The sequence below is a fragment of the Schistosoma mansoni genome, chromosome 2, assembly GCF_000237925.1.
Source record: "Schistosoma mansoni strain Puerto Rico chromosome 2, complete genome".
Classification (NCBI taxonomy): Eukaryota; Metazoa; Platyhelminthes; class Trematoda; order Strigeidida; family Schistosomatidae; genus Schistosoma; species Schistosoma mansoni.
In genome coordinates this window covers 30,394,564-30,413,086 of record NC_031496.1, presented here as the reverse complement: position 1 = coordinate 30,413,086, position 18,523 = coordinate 30,394,564, and the positions used below count along the sequence as shown (strand labels likewise).

General features: G+C 34.6%; 1 protein-coding gene across 2 annotated transcripts in view; it reads left to right on the top strand.

Moving 5' to 3' along the window:
• Positions 1–130: 130 nt before the first annotated feature.
• Positions 131–18,523, top strand: part of Smp_047870.1 (protein kinase) — a gene marked incomplete at its 3' end in the record, with an annotated part of 19,719 nt that continues 1,326 nt past the window's right edge. Inside the window, exons 1-9 of one of the 2 annotated variants that reach the window (XM_018796351.1) lie at positions 131–146; positions 1,634–1,684; positions 1,730–1,764; positions 1,802–1,976; positions 2,981–3,067; positions 9,207–9,401; positions 10,670–10,735; positions 12,931–13,140; positions 16,276–16,535. In XM_018796351.1, coding sequence (XP_018650573.1) covers positions 1,661–1,684; positions 1,730–1,764; positions 1,802–1,976; positions 2,981–3,067; positions 9,207–9,401; positions 10,670–10,735; positions 12,931–13,140; positions 16,276–16,535 — 1,052 coding nt within the window. In that variant the 5' untranslated portion in view covers positions 131–146; positions 1,634–1,660. Of the gene's footprint in view, positions 147–1,631; positions 1,685–1,729; positions 1,765–1,801; positions 1,977–2,980; positions 3,068–9,206; positions 9,402–10,669; positions 10,736–12,930; positions 13,141–16,275; positions 16,536–18,523 lie in introns of those variants that run through there. The other variant, XM_018796350.1, reaches the window with a different exon arrangement.

The window sequence follows — 18,523 nt, the reverse complement described above, 5'->3', positions numbered from 1 at the left end:
AACGCATTTAAAGGTAATTTCTTATCCGGGATAGATATCCAAAACACAAATTTTTTAGTTGAGTTAATGTTTGTTTTAATGTACTTTATAGCTGTCACATTTGTGTAAACTATGTCGTGCATATTTAATCGAACTTCCAGTGACAGGTATCTGAAAGTCTATTATATTTTGTGGTGAAAACTTTATAATCATGATTCGCCATACATTTTTACCACAAACGTCTGAGATGCTTGCTTTCATTCATTATATGTGAATGGTGCCAGTAACCCGGCTGAAGAATGGAAAAAGTATACCCACGGGTATACAAAATGGATCAATTTTGCAAAATTGATCCATTTTTTCACAACTTTGGGAGCATGCGTATCTCTATGGAGATTCAATTTTTATAAGTCGTCACAGCTAATACAACCAATAAATACTGTAATACTTCCACAAATTTGATTTCTCGCACGTGTTGAGACAATAAAACTTCCCTCTTTAAAACCTCTGTGTGACCGCAAATACTTTGAGGACATCCCCATGCCCAATATATTCAAAAGGAGTTGAGAACTTAGTGTACGGAATCGGCGACAGGATTTGGAGTCAGGTTCAAATATTAGGGATTAAAGTAAGGTTTTTCATCTCAAAATGAAGTTAGTTATGATCTTTAACTATATGGGTGAGTAAATTTCAAGGCAGTGTTCAAAACTGACTGTCTTAACTTACATCATTTTTTTCATCAATCGTAATCTCGCCGATTCTAAGGGATACGAAAGACGCAATTATATATATATATATGCGATCACTGTAACTCGTAGTGACAGTACAGTTTCTCAAAGGAATTGAATGATGAGTTTGGTCTCGTCTCTACGAATCGGTTGCTTAATCCACTGACCAGGTATTAAGGAAAGAATTAGTTTGAGTTCAACAACTAATAAATAAAATTGTACAACTTTATTTAACGGTTTATACTGATCATAATATTCCAGATGCACTTGTTCTCCATCATTCTATAAACCTGATCTTATTGTATATCCTTCCTCGTCCGACTATGAGTTTTGTCACATTTTTGTATATTTCTATACCCCTGTTGCTATAACCATTTTTGCTTTGAGACACTGGGCTATTTTAACTGATACAATGTCATGTGGAGTTTATGGTGGAACTTATTTCTCTGTTTTGATTTATAGTTAATTTTATATTAGAAACGAACAGTTTATTACTTCCATGGTGATTAGAAAACATAAAGTTATCTTAATCATTATGTGGTAGAATGTTGTCGACAAATCTTAGCCCCTCTACATCAACTCAATATTATGATTTTAAGATTAGTTTCTTATATTTCTTATCATCCTCTGTTTTAGACATTAATGTGTCAAATTTTTTGACAAGTGAAAATGTTATTTAAGATAAAAATAACACTTAACTGCCACATATCTGTTTTGTTTTATGCCTGTTTAAGCATGTATACGCTTGTTTAAACTTGTTTTATGAGTTCGTTGTATGAATGCAAAACTGCTTAGCTAGATGAAATAAAGCTGCAACAACCTATGCATTTGTCAGGCTATGCCATCGAAGTATACGACAGAATAAATATTTTTCATCTGTTTTGTTTGCTTCAAATAAAACTCTTAAATAAATTTTGGTTTTCTAGGAGCCTGGAAATTTCACAAACTAAGGGATGATAACAAAAAAACTTCACACTGTAAGATCATTTCCATTGGATGAAAATTAATATCCATTTTCTTAGAGTACATCTTTACGAAATGATAGCAAGGATCGTGGGTAATAATTTTTAAAATATACCAGTAACTATATTAAGTTGTAGATTTTCACGTTCAAACGCTCAATGCACCATTCAAGAAGAATGTGAGCGTGTTTCATTGACTCGAACGACTAGTGTTAGGTCCACGGTAGAGTTTCCTCCAAATATAGACGAGAAAGATTTAGAAATATTGGGAGAAATTGGAAGTGGATCATATGGTAGAGCTATAAAAGTAAGTTGGGCTTTCGATTATTAACTGATTTCTATTACTAAGAAGATAAATTGTGATTCTTGAAAGTAACAGATCCCCATTAATCATTTTTGATGTCTTGAAACGGCATTTTCCTATAGTATTATTATTATTATGACAACCATGTTTTCAATTATTGTTGATCAAACACATTGAGTGCTAGTACATGAAAATGTCAGTGTGAGATGTCAAACGAAGAATATTTTCACGCTTATGTAGAATCTAAAGAGAAATAGTATACAATAATGTAAAAGTTTACTTACGACTTCAAAACACTATACGTTAAGTTCCCACGGAGAGACATTATATTACCTTGCTAGATTAAACTTATTTGGTGACGATTTGCCTGTTAGCAGCCAAGGGATTTTATCTATAACTAAGTTGATTATGGGTTGGAATACCATCTGTTTTGAAGATGGCACTAAGTATTATCATTTACTCTCACATGATGATTTACCACAGACCGACATACAGTTACATAGTCAAAAACGTTGTAAGAATTAAAAAAGTGAAAGATTGTGGTCATAAGAAGGCCTTAAACTGCTGTGAATTTTTAAGATGAATTCGTATACATACATATTATCAGTCATTCAGCTTAGTCGTTTGAGTTTGTTCGTTAAATATGCTCTTATCATGTCTTTCTGGTTGCCAAACTTTAGAATAAAGCTTTGAGGAAGCGACATCGACACCATTTTATTACATCTTAAAACAATACAACAGAGACATTGATTTAGATAGTCTTTGTTTTATTTAACCTATTTTAAATATTCATAAAACATCGCATTTAATAAGTTTTCGTTATTTATGCTAACAATGTAACTTGTTGCGCTCTTAGAGAGGATTATTAGTGAAACAATTCAATTTCCATTATTTTGTGCTTGTTTTAGAAATCCATCTTGCAGGATTTCCCTACGTAAGATGAAAACTCGTTTCTTTATACATGTGTGTTAACCATGTTAAATTCTTTCCACCTCGTTTCATTTCAGGTAAAACACCGACAATCTAATTGTTTGTTGGTTCTTAAAGAGGTTATTGAACAAAATAAAGCAATCGAAGCAACTATTGTACGTGAGGTAAGGAACAAACCTATATTTTTTGAAAGTATACGAAGGGATATAATCTGTGAAATGTAAAACGTTTGTTAGTTTATGAGTGCTTTAAATTATTTATTTACACTATTTGTTTAGTTTTCAGCAGTCTCTTAGTTTATCATACCATTTTTCATTTGAGCTTGTGTTTGGATTACTAACGTAGTGTTTTTCATAAATGTATTTATATTTTGAAGATGATTCCCAGTGGGAACTGATATCATTTGAAGAGTAATTGAGACTCGCAGATCACTAGACAAATGTTTCATCCCATTGCGTGACTTCTCAGTAATGTAAACTCACGACCCTACACAGAAATGAATCCTACACAATATTTCCAAATCATTGAGTAGAAATGGAGTGGTCTATAATTTAGACTGTAGCGTTATGCTTATCTTCTATCATCGGTAAGGTACTGTCCTACTTTCAACTTAATTTACTCATCAGATCACGGCATCCAAATAGAACTTCAGAAAAACCATCCTAATACTATTTAGTAACTATATAATTATCATTGAGTAAGTTGGCTTCAAGGAGTCTTTATAACATCAGGGTGACACTTAGCACAAACTTACTTCATTATGTTTTATATATTCTTGTTAACTGCTCAGTTGCTATGCACCCGATTTACAGTCAACATCAGATTTATTATGTAAGCCTTTATGTCCTGGCACTTTATGCGGTTCTGGTTGTTTAGAATTCAGACCTGTTTTGTAAATTTTGGATCTTTATTCTGTGAGTGAGTTACACAAACGAAGTTCCTACTTGTAACACCGGAAACACGCAACCCAAAAGTAGAGCTCGTGAACAGCAAACTCGTGTAAACCGAATAGACTTTAAATATGGATCATCATTATCATTAGCTTTATTCAATATTATATTTTTGGTACAATATAGAATTCTCAGCACAATGTATTTCAACAAATTCTGGTTTATTACTTCTTGGTCGATGCTGTCGACAAATATTGAGTGATCCCCAGTTAGAAGTTAACAGTCCTGTCAATCGACATCTAAATAATGTACATTCTTTTCGCTGCATATTGCCTCCCAGCAACCACGATATTTTTGATTGGGCCTTTGTAAATTGTACAAACGAACCTGAATAGGTTATGCGATAATGTATTAAAACAAACAAGGAAAGATATAACTTGTTGAAATATCTAGATGCCAGGAACAGGCAGCCCAGATGTTCAAGCAGGCCGCTCTTATTCTAGTGATTGAAGTGTCGATCAAATATTCACTGTTTGTCAGGTTTCAGAACCAAGACATACCTGCTGATCTCCGACAGTAGTAGTGTTACCTGAACTGAAGTTAACATTCGAATTCGTTTACCGATAGGCTTTATAACAGTGTTTATCATTGGAAGGTCTACTAAAGAAGTACATAGGCCTTGTGTAGACTTACGGCGAACTATTTTCACAACTGTCAGCCTCAAGCACTCTTTGTCAGATATGCTCATCATCACCGTTTTTATTCAGCCTCGCTGTATACATAGATGTGGGTTCTTAATCTGACATTTCAGAGAGTGACATATGTTCAGATGATTTCAGTCAGTCAGCTACAACGTAGGACCAGGCACATATATGCATCGGTCCAAATTACCATACCTCATTAGTACAACAAGATGAACACCGAAATGGTAGTAGTTGCTTCAATCGTAGTAATATATAAAATAAAGATTGTGTATAAGGATACAATACAGGAAGAAAGAATTAGTTCGTAGAAAGAAAGGTATAAAGTAGTTTTAATCTCACGGTTTAAGGGCAGATAAAGATTGTATATACCTACGCCATTGTGACTGATTCTTAGCCATGTCACCTTGAGTCTCCAACCATTGGTTACGATAGTCATGCGGACTCTAGCCAAGTAGTAGTATTCTACCAACATGACTCAGACTAGAAGTTAGTGACTTCAAGCTCTGGTGGCACGTTTTGGTTCGGCTGCCCCTAACTAAAAGTGTGATTATTACCTGGTTCATTTAGTGACGGCGCTTATCAGAAGCAGTCCCTTAATCGCCCTTAGCTACAGTCCAAGCACATTTAGAGTTTCTCAGTCGCTAAATTATAAGTTTCTCCTCAAGACTACTCCGTCTCAACGCCTGAATTCGGGTTGTCTGACTGAGTGAATCACTTAAATTATTTTAGATTTTTCATCAGCCCCATTTGGTTGGATCTGATATAAATTCGACACATGTTAATAAAGCTCGGTTGACTTTACTAAATTGTGTTACCTGTGCTGTAGGGAAAATTTCTGCCAACAAAAGAACCAGTATCCTATGCAACAATCCACCATTTTTTTCTATATGCTTGTGAAACATTACCTTAAGAAGTAGAGAGCATGGGCTGGTTACTAGTATCAGATCATAGATATCTTTAGAGCAATACTCACATGTGTTGGGACCATAGAGTGAGCTATATTTAGTTTAGACAGATGGTACTAGACGAAACTGATTAATCTATTGGTGAGTTTAGGGACCTTCACCAAATAAGGTAGTTGGGACCCACTACACGTCTGCTCAACAACAACCTACCTCAACACTTGATACTGGCTAGAGTAGGAGTAAGGCACATAAATCTCTGGTTGTATATTATTTGCGATTGATTGACTGACTGACTGGTAGTAGAATAAAATATACAAGTCAATTATAGAACAGTGATTGAATGTATCTATCTATATGATAACTTGTTAAATGATTTACAAACGTATGTGACGTTTGAATATTAACAAATTAAACTATTCATACGACGAAAATACACACTCTGGAGCGTTTTTACATGATCTCTGTAACTTCAATTGTTTTCTGATAATAATGTAGATGATATAAAATTGGTTAGACACAGAGTATTAGGGAATGATGGTAAATCAGTTGATGAGGTCATGAATCTTCATAAACTGAGATGGTTAGGCCACGTGTTACGTATGCCTGAACACGGATCACCACGACGCACTATGCTGGCTAGTATTGGGGATGTTCAGAAGAGAGTTAGGGGCGGCCAAACCAAAACGTGGCATCAAAGCATGAAGTCACTAACTTCTAGTCTGACTCATGCTGGTAGATGCAGACTACTTGGTTGGGGTCCGCGTGACTACTTAACCAATGGTTGGAGACTCTAGGTGACATGGCTCAGAATTGATCACAATGGCGTAGGTGTATACACTCTTTATCTTCCCTTAAACCTTGAGATTAAATTTGCTTCATAACTTTCTTCCTTCTTATACTATACCCCTATATACAACCTTTCTTTTATATACTACCACCACTAAATTAACTATTTCTATGAATCCGGTGTTGATCTTGTTGTGCTAACGAGTGAGGTATGGCAACTTGGACCGATGCATAAATGTGCCTGGTCCTACGTTGTAGCTGACTAACTAACTGACTGAGTTATGGAATAGTATATATTGGCTGAAAACGCCTATTTCTTTGATACATGTAGTTTTGTAAGTTTCACAATATTTTCAAGTTAACAGAATCTTCCATATGTAAAATGTTCAATCACATACAATTAGATTATGTAATAATTTATATCTCTATATGTATGCTAATTATTGTTAGAATGAGAATAGAAACTACTAATTAAACTAAAACTCTATAATACACTTTATTCAATCAATCTTAGTGATCTTTACGAGATTTTTTCTTGTTTTGTTTAGGTCAATGTAGTTATTATGCATTTCAATATGAATACATTCCTCGGCAAAGTATCGCACACATATCTATATATCTATATATGAATGTTGACTATGTATTCTGTTCATTTATGTTTTGTAAACTATTCTGACTTCGGTTAGTTTCACATTGATCTTTAACATTAAAATACTACTAACAATAAGTATAATTGATATATAGAAAATTTAAACTCAAATTATAAGATAATCTACATTGGTCAAGGCACATTGTATTATTGTTGGTCATTTCACTGTAAACTATAGCTAGCTGAGATTTGAGTATACTAATTTGTATTTAGTAATTAAGTTTCAATGAAATCAATTACATTTTAATACAATCGGTGAGACTATAATTTATGGATGAGCTAATAAGAGGCGTTTGAAGGATTTCAAGCTCACAGCGCTAATTTTAGTACCTAATGCTAATGTACAATCGGTTCACAGAGACAATTAAGCGGATACAATAAATGGGACTACTAAGAAGTACCTTTATTTGTATTTGAGGTAATCAATTGACTTGTAGACCTTGTGCTGACTGCCCTGATGATGTTCTTTCGATGTAATATATGTTAGAGGAAGAAGTCTGCTAGAATAGGAACTTTTTTCTCTCGATCCAGATTGAAACTAAAGCAAATTATAGTAATTGCTGTGAACTGTATAATAAAAACACCAGTATTAGTGGCTGCAATATTCGCAGATGTTACTGAAGCTTCGGCTGTTCAGAGGTATGAGTGTTTTACGGATATATGCGTAATAAAAATGACAAACATACACTACCGGAGTACATACAAACAATATTGAAGCTATGTGAACGAGGCTGAGAGAGTTTTTGTGACCTTACTATGGCTCCAGAGACCGAGTACTATGGAGCCATATGGATAAGTTCCTCTACCTTATGCATTACAATTTTAGAACCTTTGAACTATTTTCTAACCTTGGCAAGTTTTCGGACCATGTAAAAGAAGTGTACCCACTCTAATTCTTTGGTGTTGTATAATATATTTTTTACTCTATACTAACTGTTACCTGATTGACTAATATTCTTCAGGGTCACTCGAGATTCGTTCAAAGGTCGTCCATAAATTATAGTCTCGCAATACAATCTATATTATGATGTTTTGTTACAAACTGAAACATTACATGATCAAAGATTATTGTCCTTAACAATTCATGAAGTTATATAACTAGATTAGAACCCGTTGAAATGAAAATTATCGCTTTAAACCATTCCATTTTGTTAGATTCATATGCGTCTAAAATAAGTAATGGTAATCTATTTAATGATATAGAAATTGTCACAGCAGTTTGAAATGTACTCTAATAGTTACTCATAGGTCACTGGTTGAAGACCAGAAAGGAAGACTGTGAACAAACGTGAATGTATTATGTTATAATAAAAAAAAATAAAACACATACTTATATACTAAGCGCTTATGGATTTTATGTAAAAAGATAGGACAGTATCATACGGAAATTGTTTTGTTCAATTCAATTCGTGGATGCGCACTACTGAGGAGTCCCACAATAGGACGAAACGACCGTCTAGTGCTTCCAGGTTTTCCATAGTGGTCTAGCTTCAATTGACTCATGATTTCAACTATATAAATTTACTAAAATCTCCACAAAACCCCCTTCAGACAATTCTAAAGTCTTAATATTATCTCATAATTCTTATTCTTTAGTTTCTTTCCTTTTATATTTTCGAAATATTTGTTCTTTATGGATAATTTTTTATTTATCATTAATTTCAACCGTAATATCGACTCTTAACTTTCACATTGGTAATTCCCTTCACTTACAATCTATTAACATGTGAAATTATTTCAATATAAACTTATACATTTTAGTGCCAGGTCTTCCATATTATTATCCAAGATGTTTTAGCCATTTCAAACAACATAATGTCCCTTATTATTTCACTGCCCCAAAATACTCTGGTACGGCCTAGAGTGGGAAGATATCGCTCTCCCTCTCGAAATGCTCTCACATGGCCACGCGTATATAGTCTCTACTAGGGAAGTCCTACGCACTGCTTTCTCTTAGCGAGGTTGTTGTTTACGAAATTGAGAGGACGAAATGCAAATGTCAGGCGCTTTAACCGGGTTGGTGGACACGGAGGGTCCACCTAGGGGAGTTGGAGAACCCTGATTCCAAATCAATGGTGCACATGGAATCAATCGTTGGTCACCGGCTACCATGGGACTGCATCTCCTTACGATGTTCCACTGTCTTGTGGATCAGATCTTGAGGTTAAAGGCTCGGGGTGTGGCCCCCTAAGAAAACCACCTGCTTCAGTTTGGGATTCTGGGCAGTATCATAGCCCTGACACAAATCGAATGAGATTTGTGCGGCGCATATCAATTTGGTGCCCCTTTGTACCAATATTATTTCACTGATTTATCGTATTATCATATTTGTTTACACTTGATTTAAATAATTATCTTATTTATTTCAGGTTTCATTACTTCAAAATTTAAAACATCCAAATATATTAACAATAGTCGGTGTAGTTATTCGAAATAGACAATTTTGTCTTATTACTGAATACATTGAAAAAGGAAGTTTACATTCATTATGCTTGGATAAGATTAGATATTCATTTGATTGGATTAAAATAATAACATTTGGTCGTGATATTGCATCAGGGATGGTAAGTTCAGTTTTATTTTTTTTGTTTTACTCATTAATCAACTTTTGTTACGTGAAAGAATGTTGTCTTTATCGTTATTAAGATTTAATTGTTGAAAGACTATCTTTGGGTCACATTTTTGAGCCTTGCTTTATCGGTCTTAACAACAAGAGATTAACTTTTGTTTCCATAAATAGATGTAAAAAAATTTCCCTTCTGTTTCTATCGTGATAAATCTGTCAAAGACATGAAAGACAAATATGCGATGTTCCGCCTGTGATAAACAATCAGTATTGTTGTAAATTAACGGCCCGCTTTTTATCGCATGATTTATTTGCCAATCGGAATACTCCTTATTCAATCTTAGTACAGTGCCAAACCAATGACTTTCGACCGGTATGAGCAGCCTAGCATCCTTATTGGTCCTCTGTCCGCCTAGCCCATCCACCTCAGTCCGGAACACCAACGACAGCTTCCACTATGCGAATCATTTATTTCAAGCATACTTGGTTTACATAATAGACAAACAGATCATATTGCACTATAAAGTAGGAAATAACATTTAATTACATTAAAGCCAAAATGTGGCTGTGAATGTGGAAGACAGTAATAAATAAGCTGAGTATAATTTAGGAACGGTAAATCGTGTAATAATAATCTATAGATCAAAATGAAGCTTATAATAAGAAGAATATGGATATGTACAATCTAATTACTGAATAGTTATACAGTAAAAATATTTGTACAATATTAGTTCATTAATAGATCTCAAACTCCGCTTGCAGCTCCTCCGGGGGCTACTGCCGGTCTCAAGCCCGGGTAAAGGAGGAGGGTTGGGCAGGCGGTTAGCGACCCCATCCCGTAGAAAAGTAAATCGCTAAAAAACGCTAAGGACACACATTGAGGAAGTCACCCAACTGCGTCACAAGACAAGCCCTCACATAGAACTAGAAAGGAAGGCCGAGGACAGAGTGGGTTGGAGAATGCTGGTCGGCGGCCTATGCTCCATTAGGAGTAACATGCATACGTAAAAATAGATCTCAGGAGTTATCCGTACATTAATTTTCACAAGGATATAACAAGTATAATTTTGATAGTTTAAAAGACTTTTCCGAGATCATCATCATAGAGAAGAGAATAGGTTGTAGAACCTTATTTTATTACAAGTGAACATTTTGTAATATACCATGTTTCTGAATCATGAAAATATGTAATGGTATAACTGTTTACATTAATTGTGAATTAACATGATTTGTATTTTTTAAAAATTTTATTGATGCAACTTTTAGGCTTATTTACATAAACATGATGTTATACATCGGGATTTAACTACGAATAATTGTCTAGTACGACAAGTAAGCTATTTGATGAACATTATTTATAAACATCATTCATTACGTTAACGATTTGAAACATTATTATTATTATTTTAGTATTGTTTATTTGAATCTTCCCATTAATGTTTTAGGATTGCAACTGGTCAGTCTCTAATTGGCATATATGCATACTGTGCGTATTGCCTCGATATAGCCTTAATTCACAAGCATAGTGACTGACTTCAATGGATGTTTCCTTGAGTTCTAGTGGGAAGCAGTGACCAGTGGAGTTCAACCAAGTCTGTTGTAGAGATATCAACTCACTGAAGACAATTGATGAACGGTTGCTCAAACATTGTGGATTAGTTGAAGTTAGACATTAACACCGTTGGATGCCGGCTCAGTGGTCTGTCGGTTAAGTACTCTGGCGCCAGACTGGTAGTTCCTGGGTTCGAATCTCGCGAGGCGGGATCGTGGATGCGCACTGCTGAGGAGCCCCATAATAGGGCGAAACGGATGTCCAGTGCTTCCAGGTTTTCCATGGTGGTCTAGCTTCAATCGACTCATGATCTCAACTATGAAAATACTGGAATCTCCACAAAACCCCTTTTGATCAATATTAAGTGAATTTAAACTTCACCCCATTACATAAGCAAGGGGCTATCAGGACTCAGTGGCCGAGTGGATAATGCCATGGCGTTTGAAGCGAAAGGTACTGGGTTCGATTATCAGAGTGAACATCAACTCTGAGATGCAGGTACATCCAGCTGACGAGTCCCGAATAGGACGAAGTGGTGCGCGTCCTGGATTCCACTGCTACCCACTATCCATCTTTGCTTACAATTATTATTATTGTTCAAATTTATTTCCCTAAAAGAAAAAAACATTTCTTTCGATAAAAAGAAAGTAATTGGAACCAAATAGGATTGAACTAGATAACGTCACACTGTGTTAATCGAATCAAATGAGTGTGAATTAGAAAAAATTTGATTTTTCAAACTATTAGGAATATACGTCAGTTTTGGGATCATAATGAAATGAATGGCTCGTGAACCCTGATTTGTACTATATTCTTTGGTGCTGTTACAGAACTATTAGATCAAATTGTATAGTCAGTAAAACTAATAACTTTGTTTTGACTTTAAATGGCTGGAATTAGTCGACAGGGGACTATGAACTTGGATTTCGTGCCATCTGGCGCTTATAAAAAACCCGTACCTGGAGTTTCTAGGTAGCTAACATTGCTTATGGAGTTCGAGACTGCGTCAACCAGCAGAATAGTTCAAAACAGTATCATTGAACTATTTGAGTGGTGACTGACCTCCTGTTGAAATAAGATATTTGTAATAACTAATCACTGAATAGTGAAGGTGATTCATTAATGTATTAGCGTCGTTTTGGGCGTCCGTACAGCTTCAAAACTTTCATATAAATCATGAATATTTCAATAGAGAAAATGTATGGGCCGTTATCTTCACAAGTTAACTTTCACAAAATTTTGAATCTTTGATAATTGTTTAAGCTCAATTACTTTATACCATCTGAAATCTCTGCTTTTTATATTTCTATATGATCTACACTGCGTAACTAATTTTTAATCTTCAAGCCATGTAGTCGATTGCTTTTGTTAAAGTTTTTGTCCTTTACCTTATAAAAGGCATTTTAAAACTGGCGTGCACCATTTAGACATACCATTTTGATGCCGTAAATAAGAGCACAGTAAATTTTAATGAGATCTTCCAGAATGAGAAATGGAAGTCACTAAAACCGATGAACCGTATAACATTTTACATTTATAGCCACTGTGTAATCAGAAGTCACTTGGATTACTACTTGTTACTTCCTTAGAATATCAGTATTGCGATCCAGGACATTTTTCTCGTTCTATATAGGACCCATCATTTAGATATACCTCCATCTCATTGTTTGATGTTCTTCAAAATGGGACTCGAACCCAGTACTTTCTACTCCAAACCTCAACGAGTTATCTGCTCACAGCTACTCAATTCAGTTAGCTACCAACTTGTCCAGCAGGTATGCTGTCTTTTGTTGTGTCATCTACTTAAAGTCTGCCTAAAGGTGGTACTGAAAATTTTATTTATCATCATATCATTCATTCGATATTTTTCTGACTATTTAGTCTCATGGATCGATTGTTTTTCCCAACTAACTTGAGATTTGAAAAGAATTACAGTAGTTTTCTAGACAGTTTTTTCTTATTTTCTTTTCATTAGGATGACTCTGTAGTTGTATCTGACTTTGGATTGTCAAAATTAGTTCAGTCAATTCCATCTTGTAAACACACAACAACAACAACAAATGACTCTGTATCAATAATTCAAGATTCTTCTTCTGATACTTCAAATAACACTGATGTTCACTGTAATCATACCCATCGTCTTAGACGTCATCATGCATACAATCATCCAAGAAGACATACTGTTGTAAGTGAAATGATTGTTAAGCATTTAAAGGTCGGTATCTATTGGTTTCAAATAATTTCACTCAATCAAATGGAATAATTTCAACTACCTTAGTGTATTCCTTTTGATGTGTGTTTGGTACAATAAACTGTTTTTTATTCCTTAGTATATGTACTCAGTGACTGGATAAGAGAGCTGATACTGTAATTACTATGGTCCCTTAAACGTAAGCCCATTGAATAAAATACACATGAATGTCAAATGCATAGAGTGCATAGTCAAAGCAGTTTTAAAGCTTAAACCATTAGTATCCTATATCATGTACAATTTGGAAAACAAAAACTAAGGTTTACACTTACTTACGCCTGTTACTCCCAATGGAGCATAGGCCGCCGACTAACATTCTCCAACCCACTCTGTCCTCGGCTTTCTTTTCTAATTCTATCCATTATTTGTTCATTCTTCTCATGTCTGTCTCTATTTCTCGGCGTAATGTGTTCTTCGGTCTTCCTCTTCTCCTTTGACCTTCAGGATTCCATGTGAGGGCTTGTCTTGTGACACAATTGGGTGATTTCCTCAAAGTGTGCCCAATCCACTTCCAGCGCTTCTTCCTGATTTCTTCCTCCGCTGGAATCTGGTTTGTTCTCACCCACAGTAGGTTGTTGCTGATAGTGTCTGGCCATCGGATCCGAAGTATCTTGCGTAGACAACTGTTAATAAACACCTGTATCTTCTGGATGATGGCTTTCGTAGTTTTCCACGTCTCTGACCCATACAGTAGAACTGTCTTGACATTTGTATTGAAAATTCTGACCTTGGTGTTGAATGACAATTATTTTGAGTTGCAGATGTTCTTCGGTTGTAAATATGCTGCTAATGCTTTGCCGATGCATGTCTTCACATCTGCATTTGATCCACCGTGTTCATCAATGATGCTGCCCAGATATGTAAAGGTTTCCACATCCTCCAAAGCTTCTCCGTCAAGTGTAATTCGATTGAAGTTTTACACATTACAAACAAAATGATATCACTGATGATAGATGAAAATTTTATATCATCTTTTAAATCACACAGCAATCAAACACACTCGTTTATACATAATAAACTGTACTGGTAAACAATGATTAGTCAGTAATGAATATCCATACACAATTGAAGATAATGGAGATACATTTTCTTTTTTTAAGATGGATTTTACTCTGACTTAAAAACAAAATGAATTCTGGACACTATACTGAACAAATATCACACTAAATTTAATATAAAACTATCTTATATCGAAATAAAGCAAATATGGCGAGACGATAATGTTGGGACAAGCCAATCAGATTTGAGATAGCACGTCTTGGACATTGATTTGAAATTCATTCACCAATATGAGGAAATGGGGTCGGGGACAAACTCCATGTTGTCAATTCATCTGTGTGTCGTGGTCAGTAATTACAGTTATGTTTTCGTTTAGTTAGTCACTCATTTGTATATATTCTGGGGTAATTTATACCATAGAATTAATTAGAGGTATGATTTTTGCCATGTTGTAATTTTTCTTCCATCATGATTCGACTGCACTACATTTGATAGGTCCGTAGCACTATAGAGTGGTATTTTCGTCGTAGAAAACTTTACATTTTTCATGTAAGCGACCAAAAAACGACAGAATATGAAACATACCCTCCATCTTGGTTTACGATAGTGCAAATAATGATTGAGTGGTTGCCAGGTGCAAGGTCGAAATTATGAACAAGAGTGGGGTCTATCCTAACGTTTTGGCACTATGTCTGATGTCATTTCGTGATGACATCTCTAACTCTAATTCCTAACTTTAAATCCTGATCGTAATTTCTCACACTAATTTATAGCCCTCTTCCGACCTTAGTAGGCAGATGGATTTCCTCGAGGTCACTTCCAGGGTCGTCCATTAATCACCCTCGTTGCATATATACTAGACAAAAATATATCATTTAAATATCATACTGGATTAAAATGTGATCTCGAATTTTATACCATTCTAACAATAACTTCATGGCACAGTATGTTTCTAGTCAACAGGACATAGCCATTGAGACATAAAATAAGAATGATTGGTTCAGTGGAGAGTCCTCTTATCGGTAAACTCATTTACAGAGCTGTACAATCACAAATATATATACTTCTTTTTCAACATGATGATAATTACAATAATAGTGATAATAAAAGTCTGTTGAACATGGTAACAGTGAGGTAGAATAAACAATGGCATCAAAACATTATTACCAATCGGTAGTGTAAAACCTGGCAGTAAAAGGCTAAAAAGATCGAGTTGAAGAGAATAGAAATGGAAGTGAAAAGGAATTATGAACTAGAAGAATTATGCAGAATGTGAAGTGCAATTCATGGAAAATTGCAAATGAAGTATTCAGTGTATGGTTGTTATATTTAAACACGATACTCTGATCTTAATTAAATGTAAAATGTCTGAGGTTAACAGCAGAGTACTAGGTAAAGATAGTAAACCAATTGATATGGTAGTCAACATTCATCGATTAAAGTGATAACGATATGTATTACGTATTCCCAACCACTGTCTACCTTAATGAACAATGTCATAGAAGTAGTTTGAAGAAGGCTAGAGGCAAGCAAACCAACATATAACATCAGTTCATAAAGTTATTGACTGTTGAACTGAGTTGTTTAAATAAGTATAGGTTCCATTGTTAGAATCCGTGCAATTATCGTAACCGTTAATTATATACTTTGAGTGACATAAGCCAAAATCGGTCTTAAAATATTCACAATTTTTATTGTTCAATTCTATTCTTTTCGAATCATATTGCACATGCCGGAAAATTTTCTGCTACTGTTATTTCTATTAGTTTGATGCGTATTTTTCGATAATTTAATCTTCCTGTGTTGATAAGGTATGGTAATTTGAACCAATGCATATATCAGAAGAGGTTTTTGTGGATATTTCAATATTTTCATAGTTGAAATCATGAATAAATTGAAGCTAGACCACAATGGAAAACCTGGAAGCACCGGGCGGCCGTTTCGTCCTATTATGCATATATGTTCCATCCTGTATAACTAATTGAAATAATAAAGTTCTTGTATTTTAGATTTCCTTTTCTATATATAAATCTTTTGTTTCCCTTTTTCTCACAATCAATTATTAAAAAGGTTGGTAGTCCTTATTGGATGGCTCCAGAAATGATAGCGGATCAACCATATGATAATTCAGTAGATGTATATTCATTTGGTACAATTATGTGTCAATTAATTCTACGTTCAAATGCTGATCCAGATAGTTTAATACGTGATGTAAAAACTTTGTGTATAGATATGAATGAATTAATGAAATTAGAAAAATTTCCCATCAATACACCACCTATATTATTAAATATGACAAGTCAATGCGTTTCATTGGATCCAAGAAATAGGTAGGAAGTTTGCTTCAAATTTATTCAGAATTTCATTTATATATTCCTTGTGTAAATTAAATGAAAACAATAAGTTATGTAGATCAAGTTGGCATCAAGAAAAACAGTCTTCTAAGATACACAAACGACGCAAATGATTTCTCATACAAATGTAGCATATATAACTTACTTGCCAAGTTTAAGTTAGTTTTCTTGACCTTAAGCCACATCAGTTGATGTGATGCTTAGCCACACGATCATCTATCTGGTGACTTTGAAGTAATTGGCTGATGTATATTGACTAGCCATATGTCAAGCCCACATAAAATATTCTCATTCCTGTAGTGACCAATTGACTCATTTTTCTCAAACTTATCAGCCTTGACTGTTTTTACGTGAGCGCATATTTTTGTGTGACTATAAATATCGATTAACGCTTGGTCACATCAAATTGGCTTATTCGCCTTCATCTCTGCGTATCATTTTGTTTTGCTTCGCTTTCCGATCAATGATTTTACAAAATATACGTATTCAAAAATCCATTCTCATATTTGACTTATTTAATTCCGTTATTCACCAACGCGATTTAAGACGATGATTATGCATGAGGATTGGCGACATGTGCATTTCGATGACAATCAAAAACGATCTATCTGGAATCAAATACCGGGCCACTAAACATGTTTTGAATCTGAAACCGTTTAGTTGAAAGATTAATGCCTTTACGTCATCGTACACTACCACTTCACTTCCATGTATTTACTAATTGGTAACTTTTGGCGAGACTATAATTTATGGACGAACCAGTCACGTATAAGATAACAGGTCTCTAATTTTGGCGCGAAATTCACTCATGCATTTGGATAAATGAAGTTTTGACATTATAGCTGATGTTAGTTTGTAATGAAAAACCGAGATCCAATTCCTTATCTTAACCATCAATTGTCAATCATAATTTTAATTCCTTACACAGGATTTTAACCCCCCACTCGGTCCTGGTTATTAGGTGCACACTCTACAGGTCAGTCTAGCGTTCCTCAAGGGTCGTCCATCAATTATAATTTTTTGTTTATTAGCGTTCGTAATATACTTCCTCTTAACTAAAAAATGCTTTAATACTTACTCTCTCTATTTTTATGATTGGGAAATCAATGTACTGTCGAGTATCAGCCAGCTTGAGATATAGCTCAGCAGTTATCCTATGGCCACTATTGAATAATTATTTCACAACTGATATAGTTGGATTTTAGCAGTTATAGTATACATATTTTCTTTGGGTTGTCTCCATAGTATATTACTATGGTAAACTTCTTATCAACACTAAACAGTTCAAACTCTTCTTCAAAAAGAAGTGAATTATTAGAATTTCTTTACAATTGACTTAAAATATTCAAACAATAACCACACAACTAGGGACACCTACCGAAAAAATTCCGGGTCAATCAAATAAGTTAATAGTGAATTGTGGAGAAATTCTAGTAGCTAACTTTTTTTCTGAATTACATACTGGTGATAATTTAAGCATTAACTGAAGGTATTGAAATGGTGGAGATTTGTAGCTCAGGTGGGTGATTTTGATGTGATATTTCAAGAAGTTGTGAATAAGGTAGTCAGTGATCTTGAAGGTGTTGACGTTTATCAAGATGATCTCATCGTTCATTGTACTGACAAAGTAGTTAATGACTAGAGACTTATTGCTTTTTTGAGTCGTTTAATTGAGAAGAATATTACAGTGAATCCAAATAAGTGTTAATTTTGTGTATCTAGTTTCGAATGCCTTGAATACCTAGTTGATGGTAATGGTTTTAGACCAGATATAAAGGGACTAGCTCCATTGACAAATACACCGTCTTCAAAAAATCTTACAGAACTACGTTCACTAGTGGGTGCTTTTCAACATTATTTCCGTCTTACTCCCAAGTTTATTTGTCGTGCCAACTGTTGATTTAATGTTTTGACATCCAGTTCATTCAAATGGGGTGAGGAACAAGATTCATGCTTATGAAGTT